Consider the following 19,596-nt stretch of genomic DNA (forward strand, 5'->3'; position numbering starts at 1 on the left):
TGAAAGAGCTGCTTGACCCAAAACCTCAGTGGATTCGCCCGCTTGCTGTTCTTTCGTCAGTTGTGGGATATCCTCTATCACTAGTGAGGATGCCATAAAACGCATCATGAGAAAGGCTTCAATCCTCGACATATTTTGTGAACTTTATTAGCCACAAGTTAATCCGGGATTTTATTATTAAACTGTTCCTCTATGTCGGCCTGGTAGCCTTTACTTAGTTTGCCCCCACTAGAAAACGACGCTTTATCAAATTAACTCTCTCTTGCTTTAAACATTTTTTATACCTCTACGCTACAACATCTCTGGACAATTAATTAGCTACCTATTAAAACAAAATAGCTAAGTACTTTATCACATTGTTGACAAATAAAAGTTAATGATTTTATAAACAAATAATTGCTGAGTATTGCTGTATTAACCATAGAGGAAAACAGTTCAATAAAATGTCTCTAAATACTACGGTGGCCCTATTATTACTGGCATCGAATGCATCCCGGATGTCCGATGAAACAATACCAAAAATGGTGAATAGCAGTTTTCTCATTGAGGTGGTGGCCAGTATTCATGATTTGTATAATTTTGAGAATTTTGTATTTTTCGTATCACCCTATTTGGCTGTGGATTCGAAAATAGCACAAGATTTTCTTTATGGATTTCTATTGCATTTTCCCATGGTACCTCGGGCAATGATGGTAAATACGACATGGACTATGCGGGGTGTTATGCGAACACCCTGCCTATGCCTGATATTGACGACACACGAAGATGATCCCATTATGGAAGTGGCAGCCCAGGGTATGCATGGCATTCGATATTACAAAACCGTTTTTGTTCTCTTCCCCACCTATGAAATTGACGAAGAAAATAATTTTGTGGAAGAGTATATATTCTCGGAGCGTATACGTGTATTCTACGAATGGATATGGAATGTGCAGTTTATCAATTCGTTGCTGGTGACCATAGACAATATGGTTTTCATACAGGAACCCTATCCGGAGACGAGAGTTATCAATCTGACGGGGAACTGGAGTGGTCATAGTTTCTTTATACCCTATCGCAATGATTTCAAAGGATATGTCATAAGTACCCCAATAAGACATGACTTCCCCAGGGTATTCTATTTGACCCGTCTACCCAAAGGCCTCAAGATCCCCCACAGGGTAAGTGGAGTTTCTGGAAAACTTTTCATTAGCTTTGTGGAACACATAAATGCTACCTTTGCCGAATATGATACCAATCATTTGGAAACTGAACCTGTGGAATTGGATCGTGTCATTGAAATGGTGAATAACAAAGAATTGGAAATTAGTTTACACACCTACACCGATATGCTGAAGATTACGGCAGGCAATAGTTATCCGATAGGTATAAATGATTGGTGCATAATGGTACCATTTCTCAATCGTTCCAATGAATATTCGTATCTAAGGAAAAGTTTTCGTTCATTTTCCTGGATTTTATTATGCATGGCCATCATTTATGTGACCTTGGGCATCTGGCTATGCTGTCCCCCTCACGAAAGAGATGTGAGTTTGTGTCTGCTGCAGGCTATAAGTTCCATGCTTAATATTTTGCCTTTGAGAATGTTTACGCTGCCAAATCATCGCCTACGTTTCTTGTATCTGCTACTCTTCATTTGGGGTTTCTTCATTACCAATCTATATGTCTCGAAAATGGCCAGTTATTTAACTGCTTCTCCCACGAAATCACAAATCGATACTGTCGAGGATGTAATCCAAGCTAAATTACCTATTATGATAATGTCCTATGAATATGAAGTTCTTAAGGCTTATAATTTTTCTAAAGAATTTCTGGACTTGGTGGTGAATGCCTCTACAAAAGGTGAAATGGATGAACACAGGGATAATTTTAATACCTCCTATGGCTATAGTACACAAACGGATCGTTGGGTTTTTGCCAGTTTACAGCAGCGCTTTCTCAAGACTCCCTTATTTCGCTTATCGAAAATATGCATTGGTCCTTTCTATCATGTATTTCCCATGCACCGAGATTGTCATTATCAAAAACCCTTGGAGGCATTTATAGTGGCTGCCTCTGAGGTGGGCCTTATGACCTACTGGGAACGTGAAGCCTTTGCCGATGCTCTATATCTTGGTTACATTCATATGCTAACCGATAATGTTGTCTTTAAACCATTGCGTTTGAATTTTTTTCGTTCCATATTGCTTGTATGGTGGCTTGGTTTGATCATCAGTAGTGTGATATTATGTTTGGAGATAAAGGGCATAGATTGGCCCAAAATCAAAAGTCTATGCTGGAAAGTATTCCAAGTGATCAGAGAAAAAATTCACAAGTTCTGGAATGACCCTACGATCATAAGGATGAGAAGATAATATGTTTAACTGGAAAATTTGTTTTCAAAAGAACGCAAATCGATGTACAGAATAAATTTTCTTCGAATGTAGAGGTAAATATTGTGGAATGACAATATTATACAGAGTATGATTTATAGAAGTAGGACTATTTTAAATAAAAAGCTCTTTAAGAAAATTTATAAACTAAAATAAAATATATATTAATAACGAGAATTGTCTTTATTTGATGGGTAACCCTTGTACTGCAACCTTCCAATTGACAGCTTTATTGTAAAGTTTGACATTTTTGAGGTTATACGAATCCAGAACGTTTTGTCATATTTGTTTACAGCAAAAAAAAAGTCGTATCAAAAAAAAATAAAAATTAAAGCGTGAACATTGTCATGCGATCATTTTTTACAACTTTCGACATGTATTAACTCAATTCAATTTTTAGCGATATACCTCTATTAAGGACCAATGTTTAACGATGGTATGGTGAATGCAGATGAAATTCTGAGTCGATCTGTCATGTCCGTCCGTCCGTCTGTTGAAATCACGCTAACTTCCGAAAGAAACAAGCTATAGACTTGAAACTTGGCACAAGTAGTTGTTATTGATGTAGGTCGGATGGTATTGCAAATGGGCCATATCGGTCCACTTTTACGTATAGCCCCGATATAAACGGACCCCCAAATTTGGCTTGCAGACCCGGCTGAAATTTGGTACATGGTGTTAGTATATGGTCTCTAACAACCATGCAAAAATTGGTACATATCGGTCCATAATTATATATAGACCCCATATAAACCGATCCCCCGATTTGGCTTGTGGAGCCTCTAAGAGAAGAAAATCTCATCCGATCCGGCTGAAATTTGGTACATGGTGTTAGTATATGGTCTCTAACAACTATGCAAAACGTGGTCCCCATCGGTCCATAATTATATATAGCCCCCATATAAACCGATCCCCCGATTTGGCTTGCGGAGCCTCTAAGAGAAGCAAATTTCATCCGATCCGGCTGAAATTTGGTACATAGTGTTAGTACACGGATGAAAAAGACTGTTTTTCATATGTTTGGCTATAAACATTATATGTTTGGAACACAAATTTTTAAACACAATATTTTTGAGTGCAAGCATATAATGTTCATAAACTAGCATAACATGTTTGGGACATATGTTAATATGTTAGAACATATTATGTTTGGGACATAATATGTTTGTAAATATAATATGCTTGGATGCAAACATATATTTATTTAGAAATAGCCTATAAACATATATGTGTTTAGTAGCTTGGAGCGCTATTTAACAGGGAGCGATATTGAATTAAGTTGGTGGTTGTTGCTTGTTGTTACAAAATTAACATTTTATTTTTCCTTGGGCAATTGATCAGCTACTTTTTTGATCCTTACAAACTGTGTGGTCCGCTGTTCGAATCCCCGTCCGGCAAAAGGTAAAATTAAAATTAAAAAAATCATAAAATTGAATAATTTCTTCTACAATGTTTGTATTACAGAAAAAGGTGCTAAGAACTAAAAAATCTCGTGGAAGTGAGAAAGATGTCGGGGAATATACAAACAAAACAAAATTTTGAGCAGAAACAAAATTAACAACATAGGTCGAAAACCTATGTTGTTAGCACCCATATTACCTGTTTATTTTCATAATTCATTATGATTGTAAATATATAAATAAATAAATAAAATTTTGAGCACAATATTGTTTGGGAGAATTTTTTTTAAGCATATAATATTTTTGGGTGCAAAATGCTTCAAAACATATTATATGGTCACATAATAACATATTGTTTTTTGGAAGACATTATTGAATTTGGATGCAAAAATACAAAATGTTTGGAACTTAGACTACCCAAACATATATTGTTTAGACCAATATGCTTTCAAACATATTATATATTGGAAGAGATCAAACAAATAAATGTTTGGGCAATACCCAAAAATGTATATGCTTGAAGCAAAATATGTTTGGGAGTATATGTTACAGAAGCGATTTTTTGTGAGCGTGTATATGGTCTCTAATGACCATGCAAAAATTGGTCTACATCGGTCCATAATTATATATAGCCCCCAAATAAACCGATCCCCCGATTTGGCTTGTGCAGCCTCTAAGAGAAGAAAATTTCATCCGATCCGGCTGAAATTTGGTTCATGGTGTTAGTATATGGTCTCTAACAACTATGCAAAAATTGGTCCACATCGGTGCATAATTATATATAGCCCCCATATAAACCGATCACCAGATTTGACCTCAGGAGCCTCTTGGAAGACCAAAATTCATCTGATTCAGTTGATATTTGGTACGTGGTGTAAATATATGGCATCAAACACCCATGAAAAAATTGGTCGAAATCAGTCCATAATTATATATAGCTCCCATATAAACCGATCCCCAGATTTGACCTCCGGTGCCTTATGGGGGCTATACCAAAACATGGACCGATACTCACCATTTTTGGCACATTTTTTTATGGTCCTAAAATACGTCTAGATTTTCTATTTGAGGCAAATTGGAAAAATACTACGATTTTAATAAGCCCAAGAAGTAAAATCGGGAGATCGGTCTATATGGGGGATATACCAAAACTTGGACCGATAATCATCATTTTTGACACACCTCTTCATGGTCCTAAAATACCTGTAGATTTCCAATATCAGACAAATCGGATAGTAAATTCAGTTTCTAGAAGCCCAAGAAGTAAAATAGGGAGATCGGTCTATATGGGGGCTATACCAAAACATGGACCGATACTCACCATTTTTGGCACACCTTTTTATGGTCCTAAAATACCAGTAGATTTCCAATTTCTGCCACTTCGGATAGTAAATACAGTTTCTAGAAGCCCAAGAAGTAAAATCGGGAGATCGGTCTATATAGGGGCTATACCAAAACATAGACCGATAATCACCATTTTTGGCACACCTCTTCATGGTCCTAAAATACCTGTAGATTTCCAATTTCAGGCGAATTGGATAAAAACTACGGTTTCTATAAGCCCAAGACCCCAAATCGGGAGGTCGGTTTATATGGGGACTATATCAAAACCGATGGACCAATATAGCCCATCTGCGAACGTGCCCTGCCTGCAGACAAAAGACGAGTTTGTGCAAAATTTCAACACGATTGCTATGTATTAGAAGTTTAGGAAAATTAGTCATTTTTACAACTAAGCAGTGGCGATTTTACAAGGAAAATGTTGGTATTTTGACCATTATTGTCGAAATCAGAAAAACATATATATGGGAGCTATATCTAACCCTGGACCGATTTCAACCAAATTTGGCGCGCATAGCTACAATGCTAATTCTACTCCCTGTGCAAAATTTCAACTAAATCGGAGTTAAAAATTTGCCTCTGTGGTCATATGAGTGTAAATCGGGCGAAAGCTATATATGGGAGCTATATCTAAATCTGGACCGATTTCAACCAAATTTGGCACGCATAGCTACAATACTAATTCTACTTACTGTGCAAAATTTCAATTAAATCGTAGCAAAAGATTGGCCACTGTGGTTATATGAGTGTAAATCGGTCGAACAATATATATGGGAGCTATATATATATATATACCATGTATACACCATGTGTCTATCTCGTCTACTTCTGGGTGTTGCAAACATATGCACTAACTTATAATGCCCTGTTCCACAGTGTGGCGCAGGGTATAAAAATATGAAAAAGAGCGAGTTATAAAAAATAAAGAACATCTTTGGAGGACATTTGTTGGAAGTGCTTTTAGTACTTTCAATTTTTTTTTTTTTGTTTTTTGCTGGGATATTAAATTAATGGTTTCGCCAATTTTGCACCACTTCCGGATCCAAAAAGAACATTTTTACTACTTCTTTGGCGACACTTTTTTTGCTGGGTTCTTCATCGACAGTCAGGCAGCAATAAAGGTCTTGGGTAAAGCAAACATAATATTGAAGGTAGTTAGCCGGTGTCATAGAGAGCTTAGAGCTCCCGCCGAACAGCAGAATATTACTCTGTGCTGGGTATCGGGACATTATGGAATAGCAGGTAATGAGGAGTTGCACGCGGCTCAGGCAATATTGTTATGGATGTTTCGAATATATACTTTTGGATTGAAGACCTAGAAGGCCTTAAGGGTTCTTGATTGAAGACCTAGAAAACTCGTTTGAAAAGGCAACTACGATGAGATTAATCCTGGAGGAGAAAGATAGATGATGATGAAGAGAGGTCTAAATGGAAACCAATTCCTTTTTGGATTGTTGCCATCCTCTATAACCTGACCTAACCATGACCGTGTTAACAGTTTTCGGATTGAGGAACATTGAATTCAAGAATTTTATTGCTGGTCTGAGTATGAGTACATTGCCTTCGAGGACACCAGAGATTAAAATAAACTGTTAAATAAAATTTTAAAGAAAAAAAAAATTATTTATCAAACTTTATTCACGCATTGAAATTTACCCCACATTAAGAGACGCTATGGCCAAATGACCAATTGGCATCATATAATTAAAAGCTTATTAATAATTCCCAATTGGCCACGCACTTTTCCAAAGTTATTTCTAAATATATGCTAAATAACTGGCTATAAAATGCCTAACACGATTTGCCAGAATCACAATCAGTTTTTAATTGCTGCAGCAGTTAAAAGTACTTAATTATAAAATGGATTTGAATTCTATTAAATCGCTTTCTCCAGAGCTCACTAGAATAAGCCAAGAAATAAATTCATCTCAATCCCAATGGAATATAACCTATACCCTGGAAGTGGTAAAGGATATTCATCGATTATATGGATTTACAAATTTTGTATTTTTCATATCTCCACTACTGCTTATGGTAAAGGATCAAAGAAGCGGAGCATTTTTAGAAGAATTTTTCGAAACATTTCCTTTTATGCCCAGACTTTTAATAACAAATAGTTCTTGGCAAATGAAAAGTTTTTTAGATATCTCTTCATTGTGTTTGATATTAACCACAAGTCGAGATGATCCCATTATGAATACAGCTGCAATGAGTATGAAAGGAATTCGTTTACTCAAAACCGTTTTCATTTATCAACCCATGAATGACTACGAAGGCGGCCATAATAAACTTCAAAATACTACTGGAGTTCCAGGAGATGTGGAGCTATTATATCAAACTATATGGAAAAATCATTTCATTAATTCAGCTGTTATTACCATGGACCAAAGGATCTTCATCCAAGAACCCTATCCAAGGACTAAAGTGTTTGATATTACGGACAATTGGAATCCCCGAAAATTGTTCATAAATTATCGTCTTAATTTCCAGGGTTATGCTATAGAAACTCCCATAAGATTAGATGTACCCAGAGTCTTTTATATGACGCGTCCACTGGAGGGTGTAAATCGAAAACATCGAATTAGTGGTGTCTCAGGAAAACTATTCATGGAATTTCTGGAACATATCAATGCCAGACTTTTTCAACCCTACAAAGATCATCGCGAAAATGAAGGTATAGACTATGAAAATCTTACAGCTATGATTGACTCTGGTGATTTGGAAATCAGTATACATTCTTATACGGATATGTTGAATAGATCAGCCGGGAAGAGCTATCCCATTGGTATCAATGATTGGTGTTTAATGGTACCCTATCAAAATTATGTTCCAGATTATTTTCAGCTACTACAAGCGTTCGATCTTTACGCTTGGCTTCTGATAGGCTTTAGCCTATTCTATATAGCTGCAGCAATTTGGCTAATTGCACCCAAGGAAAAACGTGATATAGCCATATCCCTGCTACAGGCAATGAATTCCATCCTTCTGATAATGCCATTGAGAATTTTGACATTACCCTTAGTCCGTATGCGTCTATTGTTTGTAATGCTTTTTGTTATGGGATTTTTGGTAAGCAATCTCTATATTACCAAATTGGCCAGTTTTCTAACCTCGGTGCCCGAGATAGCCCAAATCGATACAGTCGAGGATTTAATTGCTGCCCAACTGCCCATTATGATATCGTCGGCCGAATATCGTATAGTTGCCACGAAAAATTTCTCCCAGGAATTTATGGATTTACTTGTAAATACCAGCTCGAAAGCTGAAATTGATAGACATCGTAATAACTTCAATACTTCCTATGGTTATAGCACCCATACGGATCGTTGGCATTTTACCAATATACAACAGCGCTATTTGAAAAAGCCTCTATTTCATCTTTCGCATATATGTCATGGCCCTTATTTTCATGTCTATCCCATGCAAGAAGATTCACATTTGGCTCAACCTTTGCAAAATTACATATTAGCTACTGCGGCATCTGGCCTCACCAAACATTGGGAACGCGAGTCCTTTCAAGATGCTTTATATTTGAATTATGTTCGTATGATACCGAATGTCGAAACCATTGAACCTTTATCCTTGAATGCCTATATATCTTTATGGTTTCTCTATGTCCTTGGCTTGATTTTGAGTACTGGGGCTTTTGTTTTGGAGTTGAAAATGTTTAAAAGGCATCAATTTTTAAAAGCTTGTAATAAATGTTGGAGGAGGATACATAAATAGATCAAAAAAATTTAAAAATAAGGAAAGCAACTACACTCAAGAAAAACGTAAAACATTTTGGAAAAAACATGTATTCGCTATACTAAATTGGGTCCCCCGGCAAGTATGAGTTATATTAATTTATTGTGCATGAGGTGGTATACGTATTATCACCAGTAAAATTACTCATACAACCTATGGTACAAAAGAGCAAAGATCTTTATCTTCATTAAATAGTTTTTAAATATATTTGGATTTAATTTTTTCGCAATATACAAAACAAAAAGTGGGATTTTGTACAGAGAGAGAGAAAGAGAGATAATTGGTGTCTTAAAACCAAAATCGTCCACAAATCGTAGAAAATGTCAATTTTTTAATTTTGAAATTTCATAAAAGAATAACTTTAGATCGAAAGTACACACACACACAATTTATTATGATTATATATAAACTAATAAATAAATAAAAGCTAAATGAAACGTATAGCTTAAAACCATGCGTTGACTAAAGTACTACGGTAGCTTAACCAACAGAAACAAACTGTGGTCAAAATTTAATTTCCATAGAAAAATTTGTCACAATTTTATTTTTATAGAAAATTTTGCCAAAATTTTATTTCTATAAAAAATTTTGTCAAAATTTTATTTCTATTGAAAATTTTGTCAAAATTTTATTTCTATGGAAAATTTTGTCAAAATGTTATTTCTATAGAAAATTTCGTCAAAATTTTATTTCTATAGCAAAATTTTATTTCTATAGAAAAATTTGTCACAATTTTATTCCTATAGAAAATTTTGTCAACATTTTATTTCTATGGAAAATTTTGCCAAAATTTTATTTCTATAAAAAATTTTGTCAAAGTTTTATTTCTATTGAAAATTTTGTCAACATTTTATTTCTATAGAAAATTGAAGAACCTCTTAATTGGGAGGATTTCTTCACCAAATATAAAGAATTCTACTAATCTACCAAACAGTAAAAAATCGACCACTTTTGGTAGAATTCTACCAACTGTGGCAACCGTCAATGGGAAGCTTCCTATTAGAATTATGTTCGTATGATCCTCTAACTCCAAGGCCGTTGGAAACCATAGAGGTCGTCTGGCCTAAGAGTTGAATTGAAATATGGGGGTCGCTTATATGGGGGCTATATAGAATTATAAACTTGATATGGACCAATTTTTGTGTGACTGGGGATCGATCCATCTGAGGGCTATATATAACTATAGACCGATATGGACCTAGTTAGGCATGGTTGTTAACGGCCATATACTAGCACAATGTACCAAATTTCAACTGACTCGAATGAAATTTGCTCCTCCAAGAGGCTCCGAAACCAAATTTCGGGATCGGTTTATATGGGGGCTATATATGATTATGGACTGATATGGACCACTTTTGGCATGGTTGTCAAATATCATATACTACCACCACGTACCAAATTTCAACCAGATCGGATGAATTTTGCTTCTCCAAAAGACACCTGAGGTCAAATCTGGGGATCGGTTTATATGGGGGCTATATGTAATTATGGACTGATATGAACCAATTCCTGCATGGTTTGCGGATACCATATACTAACATCACGTACCAAATTTCAACCGAATCGGATGAATTTTGCTCTTCCAAGGGGCTCCGGATGTCAAATCTGGGGATCGGTTTATATGGGGCCTATATATAATTATTAACCGATTTCAACCAATTTTTACATGGGTGTTTGAGGCCATATACTAAAACCACGTACCAAATTTCAATTGAATCAGATGAATTTTGGTCTTCCAAGAGACTCCGGAGGTCAAATCTGGTGATCGGTTTATATGGGGGCTATATATAATTATGGATCGATGTGGACCAATTTTTGCATGGTCATTAGAGACCATATACTACATTTCAGCCGGATCGGATGAAATTTGCTTCTATTAGAGGATCCGCAAGCCAATATGGGGGTTATATATAATTATGGACCGATGTGGACCAAGTTTTGCATGGATATATGGTCTCTAACAGCCATGCAAAACTTGGTCCACATCGGTCCATAATTATATATAGCTCCCATATAAACCGATCACCAGATTTGACCTCCGTATATGTAATTATGGACTGATATGAACCAATTCCTGCATGGTTTGCGGAAATTAGCTTCTCTTAGAGGATCTGCAAGCCAAATTTGGGGTCCGTCTATATGGGGGCTATACGTAAAAGTGGACCTATATGGCCCATTTTCAATACCATCCGACCTACATCAATAACAACTACTTGTGCCAAGTTTCAAGTCGATAGCTTGTTTCCGTTGGAAGTTAGCGTGATTTCAACAGACGGACGGACGGACGCACATGCTCAGATCGACTCAGAATTTCACCACGACCCAGAATATATATACTTTATGGGGTCTTAGAGCAATATTTCGATGTGTTACAAATGGAATGACAAAGTTAATATACCCCCATCCTATGGAGGAGGGTATAAAAATAGCGAGTGAGTTGCTGCTCTCATATCTATTTATAGATTTTATTCTCTCTTATAAGTTAGTTTCGTATTCTCGGTCTTTTTCTATCCCTTTCTCTCCCTCTGTTTATATTTATGGTACAATTTGTACTTTGAAAATCTCGTGACGCCAGGAGAAATCGAACTCAGACCTGTTGTTTTGTAAATTTTTATTGGCATTATCAATCAACTTTTCCCTGAGATGTAATTTTCGCTAATATTAGCGGTGCCCACAATCCTGTAGAGTTTATTCTATTAAAAAAATAAAAAAATTAAATAATTAATATTTAATATTTAAGAATAAAAAAAAAATAAAAACTAATTTTAAAAATAGAGGGTTTCAGCAGGATTCGAACCCGGATCTCAGGATATGATTTTAATTACTGGTATTATTAAACGGAATCACTTTTGGTCTACACAGGTAAGTTATTATTTTTAAATCCCAGGTAATACAACAAGTAGTAAGTTTTTGATTACCGGTATTACTGGAAGAATCGCTAGTGCTTACCCAGTTTTTGCTGGGATATAGCCTATAAAAATAAAATTTCGAAAAAATTTTCTATAGAAATAAAATGTTGACAAAATTGTCAATAGAAACAAAATTAAAAAAAAAAAATCTATAGAAATAAGATTTTGACAAAATAAAATTTTGAAAAAAAATTTCTATAGAAATACAATTTTGACAAAATTTTCTGTACAAATAAAATTTGACAAAATTTTCTATAGAAATAAAATTTTGACAATATTTTCCATAGAAATAAAATTTTGACAAAATTTTCAATAGAAATACAATGTTGGCAAAACCTTGTATGGAAATAAAAATTTTCTATAGATATAAAATATTGGCAAAAATTTCTACAGATATAAAATTTTGACAAATTTTTTTACAGAAATAAAAATTCGACAATTTTTTTTTATGGAAATGAAAATTTTTTCAAATTTGTTGAAGAATTTTAACAAAATTTTCTGTAGAAATAAAATTTTGACAAAACTTTTCATAGAAATACAAATCGACCAATTTTTTTTGGAAATAAATTTTTTTTTTTAAATTTTTAATAGAAAAATTATTTTGACAAAATAGAAATAAAATTTTCTTAAGAAATAAAATTTTGCAAAAATTTCTATAGAAATAAAATTTTGCAAAATTTTTTATAGAAATAAAATTTTGCCAAAATTTTCTATAGAAATAACTTGCCACAGTTGGTAGAATTCTACCAAAAATGGTCGATTTTTTCTTTATGTGTTTGAAAATTTGGCGAAGAATTCCTCCCCAACTAAGAGGTTCTTCAATTCTCTATAGAAAAAAAAATTGACAAAACTTTCTATAGAAATAAAATGTTGACAAAATTTTCTATAAAAATAAAATTTTGACAAAATTTTCAATAGAAATAAAATTTTGACAAAATTTTCTATAGAAATACAATTTTGACAAAATTTTCTAAAGAAATACAATTTTGACAAAATTTTCTATAAAAATAAAATGTTGACAAAACTTTGTATGGAAATAAAAATTTTCAACGGAAATAAAATATTGGCAAAAATTTCTACTGATATAAAATTTTGACAAAATTTTCTATAGAAATAAAATTTTGACAAAATGTTCTATAGAAATAAAATTTTGACAAAATTTTCTATAAAAATAAAATTTTGACAAAATTTTCTATAGAAATAAAATTTTGACAAAATTTTCTATAGAAATACAAATCGACCAATTTTTTGGAAATAATTTTTTTTTTTTTTTAAATTTTTAATAGAAAAATTATTTTGACAAAATAGAAATAAAATTTTCTATAGAAATAAAATTTTGCAAAAATTTCTATAGAAATAAAATTTTGTAAAATTATTTATAGAAATAAAATTGCACAAAATTCTTTTTTATTGAAATAACTTACCACAGTTGGTAGAATTCTACCAAAAATGGTCGATTTTTTCTTTATGTTTTTGAAAATATGGCGAAGAATTCCTCCTCAACTAAGAGGTTGTTCAATTTTCTATAGAAATAAAATTTTGACAAAATTTTCAATAGAAATACAATTTTGACAAAATTTTCTATAGAAATACAATTTTGACAAAATTTTTAATAGAAACAAAATTTTCAAAAAAATCTATAAAAATAAAATTTTGACAAAATTTTCAATAGAAATAAAATTTTGACAAAATTTTCTATAGAAATACAATTTTGACAAAATTTTCAATTTTGACAAAATTTTGCAAAAAATTCTATAAAAATAAAATTTTGCAAAAATCATATTTGTTGTTTTGATCGCAGCTTAAAAACCATTGCGTTGACTAAACTACAAGTGTAGCTTAACCAACAGAGGAAAATAATGTTTGTCAAATTTATTTGAGCAAAGCTCTATAGACTGCTAGGTGGTTGGATGGAATTACCTCATTCCTCATCAGCATCCTCCTCTTGCAGCAAAACTACACGCAAAGAAAAAACGTTTGGAAAACGTGTACCGAAAACGTGTTTCTTTTGTTAGAGTTTTTTGAATTGCTTCGAAAATTTTAAACTTTTATCACCAAAAAAATTCGTTTGTTACAAAATTTTTATTTTTTCAATAAAAAAAAGTTATTTTTGAAACAACAACACGGTCCATTTCGTTTATATCAAACACTATTCTTTTCTGACTTTAGGTCTTTAATAAGGCACATTTTACAGTTCAAAATTTAATATACTACAATGTAATGTTGAACATTTTTTCGGAATCTTCCGAACATATGTGGAATATATGTAAAAAAAAAAACAAAAACTTTGGTCGAAGCAGGGATCGAACCCACGACCCTTGGCATGCCAGTCGGACGTAGCAACCACTGCACCACAGTGCCAAACTAAATGTTTGTTTCTGTTAAATAAACTTTGTTTATTCGGTTCGTGGGCGCCGCAAGCTATGCTATATAAATATAACTTATATGGATATTTATCTATTGATGACCATAACAGGTACATAGCTCAGTGGTTAGTGTGTTGGCTTACAAAGTGCATGGACCGCGGTTCGATTCTCCGTCCAGGCGAAAGGTAAAAAAAAATTTTAAATTTGTAAAATCGTATAATTTCTTCTACATTGTTGGTATTACAGGAAAAGGTGTTAAGAACTAAAAAACATCGTGGATGTGAGAAAGATGTGAGGGAAAATGCAATTAGAGGGAAATGCTATTTTTTTTTTTTTGAGTTTGTCCTTATGAAATTGTTTTTACATCCTGGAAAAGAATAAACGTTTATCACAAAAAGTATATACTTTTCTCCCAAATACACTTCCTTACAGCGAAAAGCAAATGAGAAACGAACTTTGTTTGTCTAAAATTTCGTTTGGGAGGAAAGAATTATTTTTATGCGTGTATCAACCAATAATCAGAATAAATTCGGGCAGTTCACTACACCCAAAGTGAACCTCACTTGAACCTTCCGAAAAAAGGTTTATAGAGAAATAAAATTTTGACAAAATTTTCTATAGAAATAAAAATTCGACAAAATTTTTTATGGAAATAACAATTTTGTTAAAATTTTCTATAGAAATAAAAGTTTGCAAACATTTTCTATAGAAATAAAAATTTCTAAAAATTTTATATAGAAATAAAATTTTCTAAAAATTGTATATAGATAGAAAATTTTGACAAAATTTTCTGTATAAATAAAATTTAAAATTAATTTTTGGTAAAATTATCTCCAAATTTTTAGAACAGTTTTGGCACGAGTAGCAACCGTGTACGCGGTGTTAGTTTATGCTTTTTACTACTCATGCAAAAATTGGTCCATACCGGTTCATAATTATATATAGCCCACATATAAACTGATCCGCAAAACACTACTTCTGGAGCCTAATAAAGGAACAAATTTCATCTGATCCATGTGAAAATTGGTTCATATCGGTTCATAATTATTTATAGACTCCTCTATATAGACCGATCAAGAACTGGTTGGCTTATAAAGGGTGATTTGTTAAGAGCTTGATAACTTTTTTAAAAAAAAAAACGCATAAAATTTGCAAAATCTCATCGGTTCTTTATTTGAAACGTTAGATTGGTCCATGACATTTACTTTTTGAAGATAATTTCATTTAAATGTTGACCGCGGCTGCGTCTTAGGTGGTCCATTCGGAAAGTCCAATTTTGGGCAACTTTTTCGAGCATTTCGGCCGGAATAGCCCGAATTTCTTCGGAAATGTTGTCTTCCAAAGCTGGAGTAGTTGCTGGCTTATTTCTGTAGACTTTAGACTTGACGTAGCCCCACAAAAAATAGTCTAAAGGCGTCAAATCGCATGATCTTGGTGGCCAACTTACCGGTCCATTTCTTGAGATGAATTGTTCTCCGAAGTTTTCCCTCAAAATGGCCATAGAATCGCGAGCTGTGTGGCATGTAGCGCCATCTTGTTGAAACCACATGTCAACCAAGTTCAGTTCTTCCATTTTTGGCAACAAAAAGTTTGTTAGCATCGAACGATAGCGATCGCCATTCACCGTAACGTTGCGTCCAACAGCATCTTTGAAAAAATACGGTCCAATGATTCCACCAGCGTACAAACCACACCAAACAGTGCATTTTTCGGGATGCATGGGCAGTTCTTGAACGGCTTCTGGTTGCTCTTCACTCCAAATGCGGCAATTTTGCTTATTTACGTAGCCATTCAACCAGAAATGAGCCTCATCGCTGAACAAAATTTGTCGATAAAAAAGCGGATTTTCTGCCAACTTTTCTAGGGCCCATTCACTGAAAATTCGACGTTGTGGCTCGTTAGTAAGTCTATTCATGATGAAATGTCAAAGCATACTGAGCATCTTTCTCTTTGACACCATGTCTGAAATCCCACGTGATCTGTCAAATACTAATGCATGAAAATCCTAACCTCAAAAGAATCACCCTTTATATAGGTATTTAATCTGTCTAAAGGGTGATACGGTCAAAGTTTGGTCAAGGGAAAACGCGTGTAAATCGGTGAAATCGTTTATTTAAAAAATCAAATTAAATTTCTTTTTCAAGTTCAATTAGTATAAAATTCAGGAAAAATATTCAGTTAGGCTTTCGCTTTTCCAAATCCGAATTGCCGGGCCTCACGCTTGACACCTGCCATCAGATTTTGAACAGCCACCTTGTCCACCTTCTTCGCCGCAGAAAGCCAGTTTGCCTTGAACTGCTGCTCGTCCTTAGCAGTTTTTTTGGTCTTCTTTAGGTTCCGCTTGACAAAAGCCCAGTATTTCTCAATTGGGCGGAGCTTTGGCGTTTTGGGAGGGTTCTTGTCCTTGGGAACCACCTGCACGCTGTTGGCGGCGTACCACTCCATGGCCTTTTTACCGTAATGGCAAGATTCCGAATCCGGCCAAAACACTACGGAACAACCGTGTTTCTTCAGGAAAGGCAGCAGACGTTTATTCAAACACTCTTTCACGTAAATTTCTTGGTTGACAGTCCCGGAAGCTATGAAAATGCTGCTTTTCAAGCCACAGGTACAGATGGCTTGCCAAACCAGATATTTCTTTGCGAACTTTGACAGTTTTATGTGCTTGAAAATATCTGCTACCTTTCCCCTTCCTTTTGCCGTATAAAACTCCTGTCCCGGAAGCTGTTTGTAGTCGGCTTTGACGTAGGTTTCGTCGTCCATTACCACGCAGTCAAACTTCGTCAGCATCGTCGTGTACAGCCTCCGGGATCGCGCTTTGGCCGTCGTATTTTGTTTATCATCGCGATTTGGAGTCACTACCTTCTTGTAAGTCGAAAGTCCGGCTCGTTTTTTGGTTCGATGCACGGTTGTAGACGATACACCCAGCTTATTTGCGGCATCTCGGAGAGAGAGGTTAGGGTTTCGCTTGAAACTTTGTCGTCTCAGCGGCTTCCGGTTTTCGATTTCCCCCCGATCCAGACTTCCTGGCTGTCGACAAACGTTCCCCAACACTTTAATTACATTTGTAACGGTTGATTTGGCAACTTTTAGCGATTTTGCCAGCTTTGCGTGCGATTAGCTCGGATTTTCGCGATGCGCGAGCAAAATTTTGATACGCTGCTCTTCTTGCTTGGGCGGCATTTTGACAACTGAAGAGTGAATTCCAAAATCAAAATAGGAGCAACATTCTACACACACACACCTTCAAAATGAGGGGTGTTCAGGTTTTTAAATGCAAAATTGAAAGAAATACGTCAAGTTTATATTGACCAAATTTTCACCAAATTTTCACCCTTTACATGGACTCACTTCAATTTAGAAGAAGTTTTGAGATACCAAACCATCGTCAAGTGTTACCACAACCCATGTAATTCTATTTGGACTAACTTTGGCCATATATGCTTATTTTTATACCCTGCTCCACACTGTGGAACAGGGTATTATAAGTTAGTGCATATGTTTGCAACACCCAGAAGGAGACGAGATAGACACATGGTGTCTTTGGCAAAAATGCTCAGGGTGGGCTCCTGAGTCGATATAGCGATGTCCGTCTGTCCGTCTGTCCGTGAACACATTTTTGTAATCAAAGTCTAGGTCGCAGTTTTAGTCCAATCGACTTCAAATTTGGCAAAAGTATGTGCTTTGGCTCAGAATAGATCCCTATTGATTTTGAAAGAAATCGGTTCAGATTTAGATATAGCTCCCATATATATATTTCGTCCGATATGGACTTATATGGCCCCAGAAGCCAGAGTTTTAACCTAATTTGCTTAAAATTTTGCACAAGAAGAACAATTAGTACTGTAGTCAAGTGTGCCAAATTTTATTGAAATCGGTTCAGATGTAGATATAGCTCCAATATATATCTTTCGCCCGATATGGACTAATACGGTCCCAGAAGCCAGAGTTTTACCCCAATTTGGTTGAAATTTTGCACAGGGAGTAGAATTAGCATTGTAGCTATGCGTGCCAAAGTTGGTTGAAATCGGTTCAGATTTATATATATATCTCCCATATATAACTTTCGCCCGATTTACACTCATATGACCACAGAGGCCAATTTTTAACTCCGATTTAGTTGAAATTGTGCACAGGGAGTAGAATTAGCATTGTTGCTATGCGTGCCAAATTTGGTTGAAATCGGTTCAGATTAAGATATAGCTCCCATATATAGCTTTCGCCCGATTTACACTCATATGACCACAGAGGCCAATTTTTTGCTCTGATTTAGTTGAAATTTTGCACAGGGAGTAGAATTAGCATTGTAGCTATGCGTGCCAAATTTGGTTGAAATCGGTTCAGATTTATATATATCTCCCATATATATCTTTCGCCCGATATGCACTTATATGGACCTAGAAGCCAGAGTTTTATCCCGAATAGCTTGAAATTTTGCACAAGGAGTACAATTGGTATAGTCATGTGTGCCGAATTTGATTGAAATCGGTTCAGATTTAGATATAGCTTCCATATATATTTTTCGCCCGATATGGACTTATATGGCCCCAGAAGCCAGAGTTTTTGCCCAATTTGGGTGAAATTTTGCACTAGGAGTACAATTAGTAATATAGTAATGTGTGCCAAATTTGATTGAAATCGGTTCAGATTTAGATATAGCTCCCATATATATGTTTTTCTGATTTCGACAAAAATGGTCAAAATACCAACATTTTCCTTGTAAAATCGCCACTGCTTAGTCGAAAAGTTGTAAAAATGACTCTAATTTTCCTAAACTTCTAATACATATATATCGAGCTATAAATCATAAATAAACTTTTTCGAAGTTTCCTTAAAATTGCTTCAGATTTAAACGTTTCCCATATTTTTTTTTACTAACATTATGTTCCACCCTAGTGCATTAGCCGACTTAAATTTTGAGTCTATAGATTTTGTAGAAGTCTATCAAATTCTTCCAGATCGAGTGGTATTTAAACACATTTGACGGATGTGATATGGTATCGAAAATTTAGATCTACAAAGTGGTGCAGGGTATAATATAGTCGGCTCCGCCCGACTTTAGACTTTCCTTACTTGTTTATTATTAATTTTCTTCAGTGTAGGTGGCAAATTACCACCATTCCATGTGAAATGGTTAAAAATAAATATAAATAATTTCATAGATATAAATAAAATAATCATTAAGACTTCATTTAGTTTAAATATATCCTCATTTCAATAACAATGTTTATATTAATTATACACATTTTGCTTCGAATATCAATATTGTAAACCATGCTCGTAAGTAATTCCATGTATTTATGGAAACAGGACATTCAAATTGTAAATAATTAAGTACTTGAAGCTAAATTGGCTTTAGAAACAGGAAATGTAAAATAATGAACACTTCAATATAAATTCTCCAGTGAGATACTAACCAGAGTTCAGTCTATTATCACCGGTAGATTGGAATCAAAACAAA

General features: G+C 34.5%; 2 protein-coding genes across 2 annotated transcripts; both read left to right on the forward strand.

The window, feature by feature from the left end:
- The first annotated feature begins 443 nt into the window (after positions 1–443).
- LOC142239639 (uncharacterized) lies at positions 444–2,354 on the forward strand. Its single transcript, XM_075311431.1, has one exon. The coding sequence runs from the start codon at positions 444–446 to the stop codon at positions 2,352–2,354; it is 1,911 nt and encodes a 636-aa protein (XP_075167546.1).
- Positions 2,355–6,973: 4,619 nt separating this feature from the next.
- LOC142239640 (uncharacterized) lies at positions 6,974–8,839 on the forward strand. Its single transcript, XM_075311432.1, has one exon. It carries the CDS (start codon positions 6,974–6,976, stop codon positions 8,837–8,839), a length of 1,866 nt encoding a protein of 621 aa, XP_075167547.1.
- The last annotated feature ends 10,757 nt before the right edge of the window (positions 8,840–19,596 follow it).

Source organism: Haematobia irritans, chromosome 5, assembly GCF_050003625.1.
Source record: "Haematobia irritans isolate KBUSLIRL chromosome 5, ASM5000362v1, whole genome shotgun sequence".
In the NCBI taxonomy this organism is placed as follows: domain Eukaryota; kingdom Metazoa; phylum Arthropoda; class Insecta; order Diptera; family Muscidae; genus Haematobia; species Haematobia irritans.

Bases quoted from the DNA above. Each gene is read 5' to 3' on its own strand.
- LOC142239640 (XM_075311432.1), top strand. From the start codon at position 6,974: ATGGATTTGAATTCTATTAAATCGCTTTCTCCAGAGCTCACTAGAATA.
- LOC142239639 (XM_075311431.1), top strand. From the start codon at position 444: ATGTCTCTAAATACTACGGTGGCCCTATTATTACTGGCATCGAATGCA.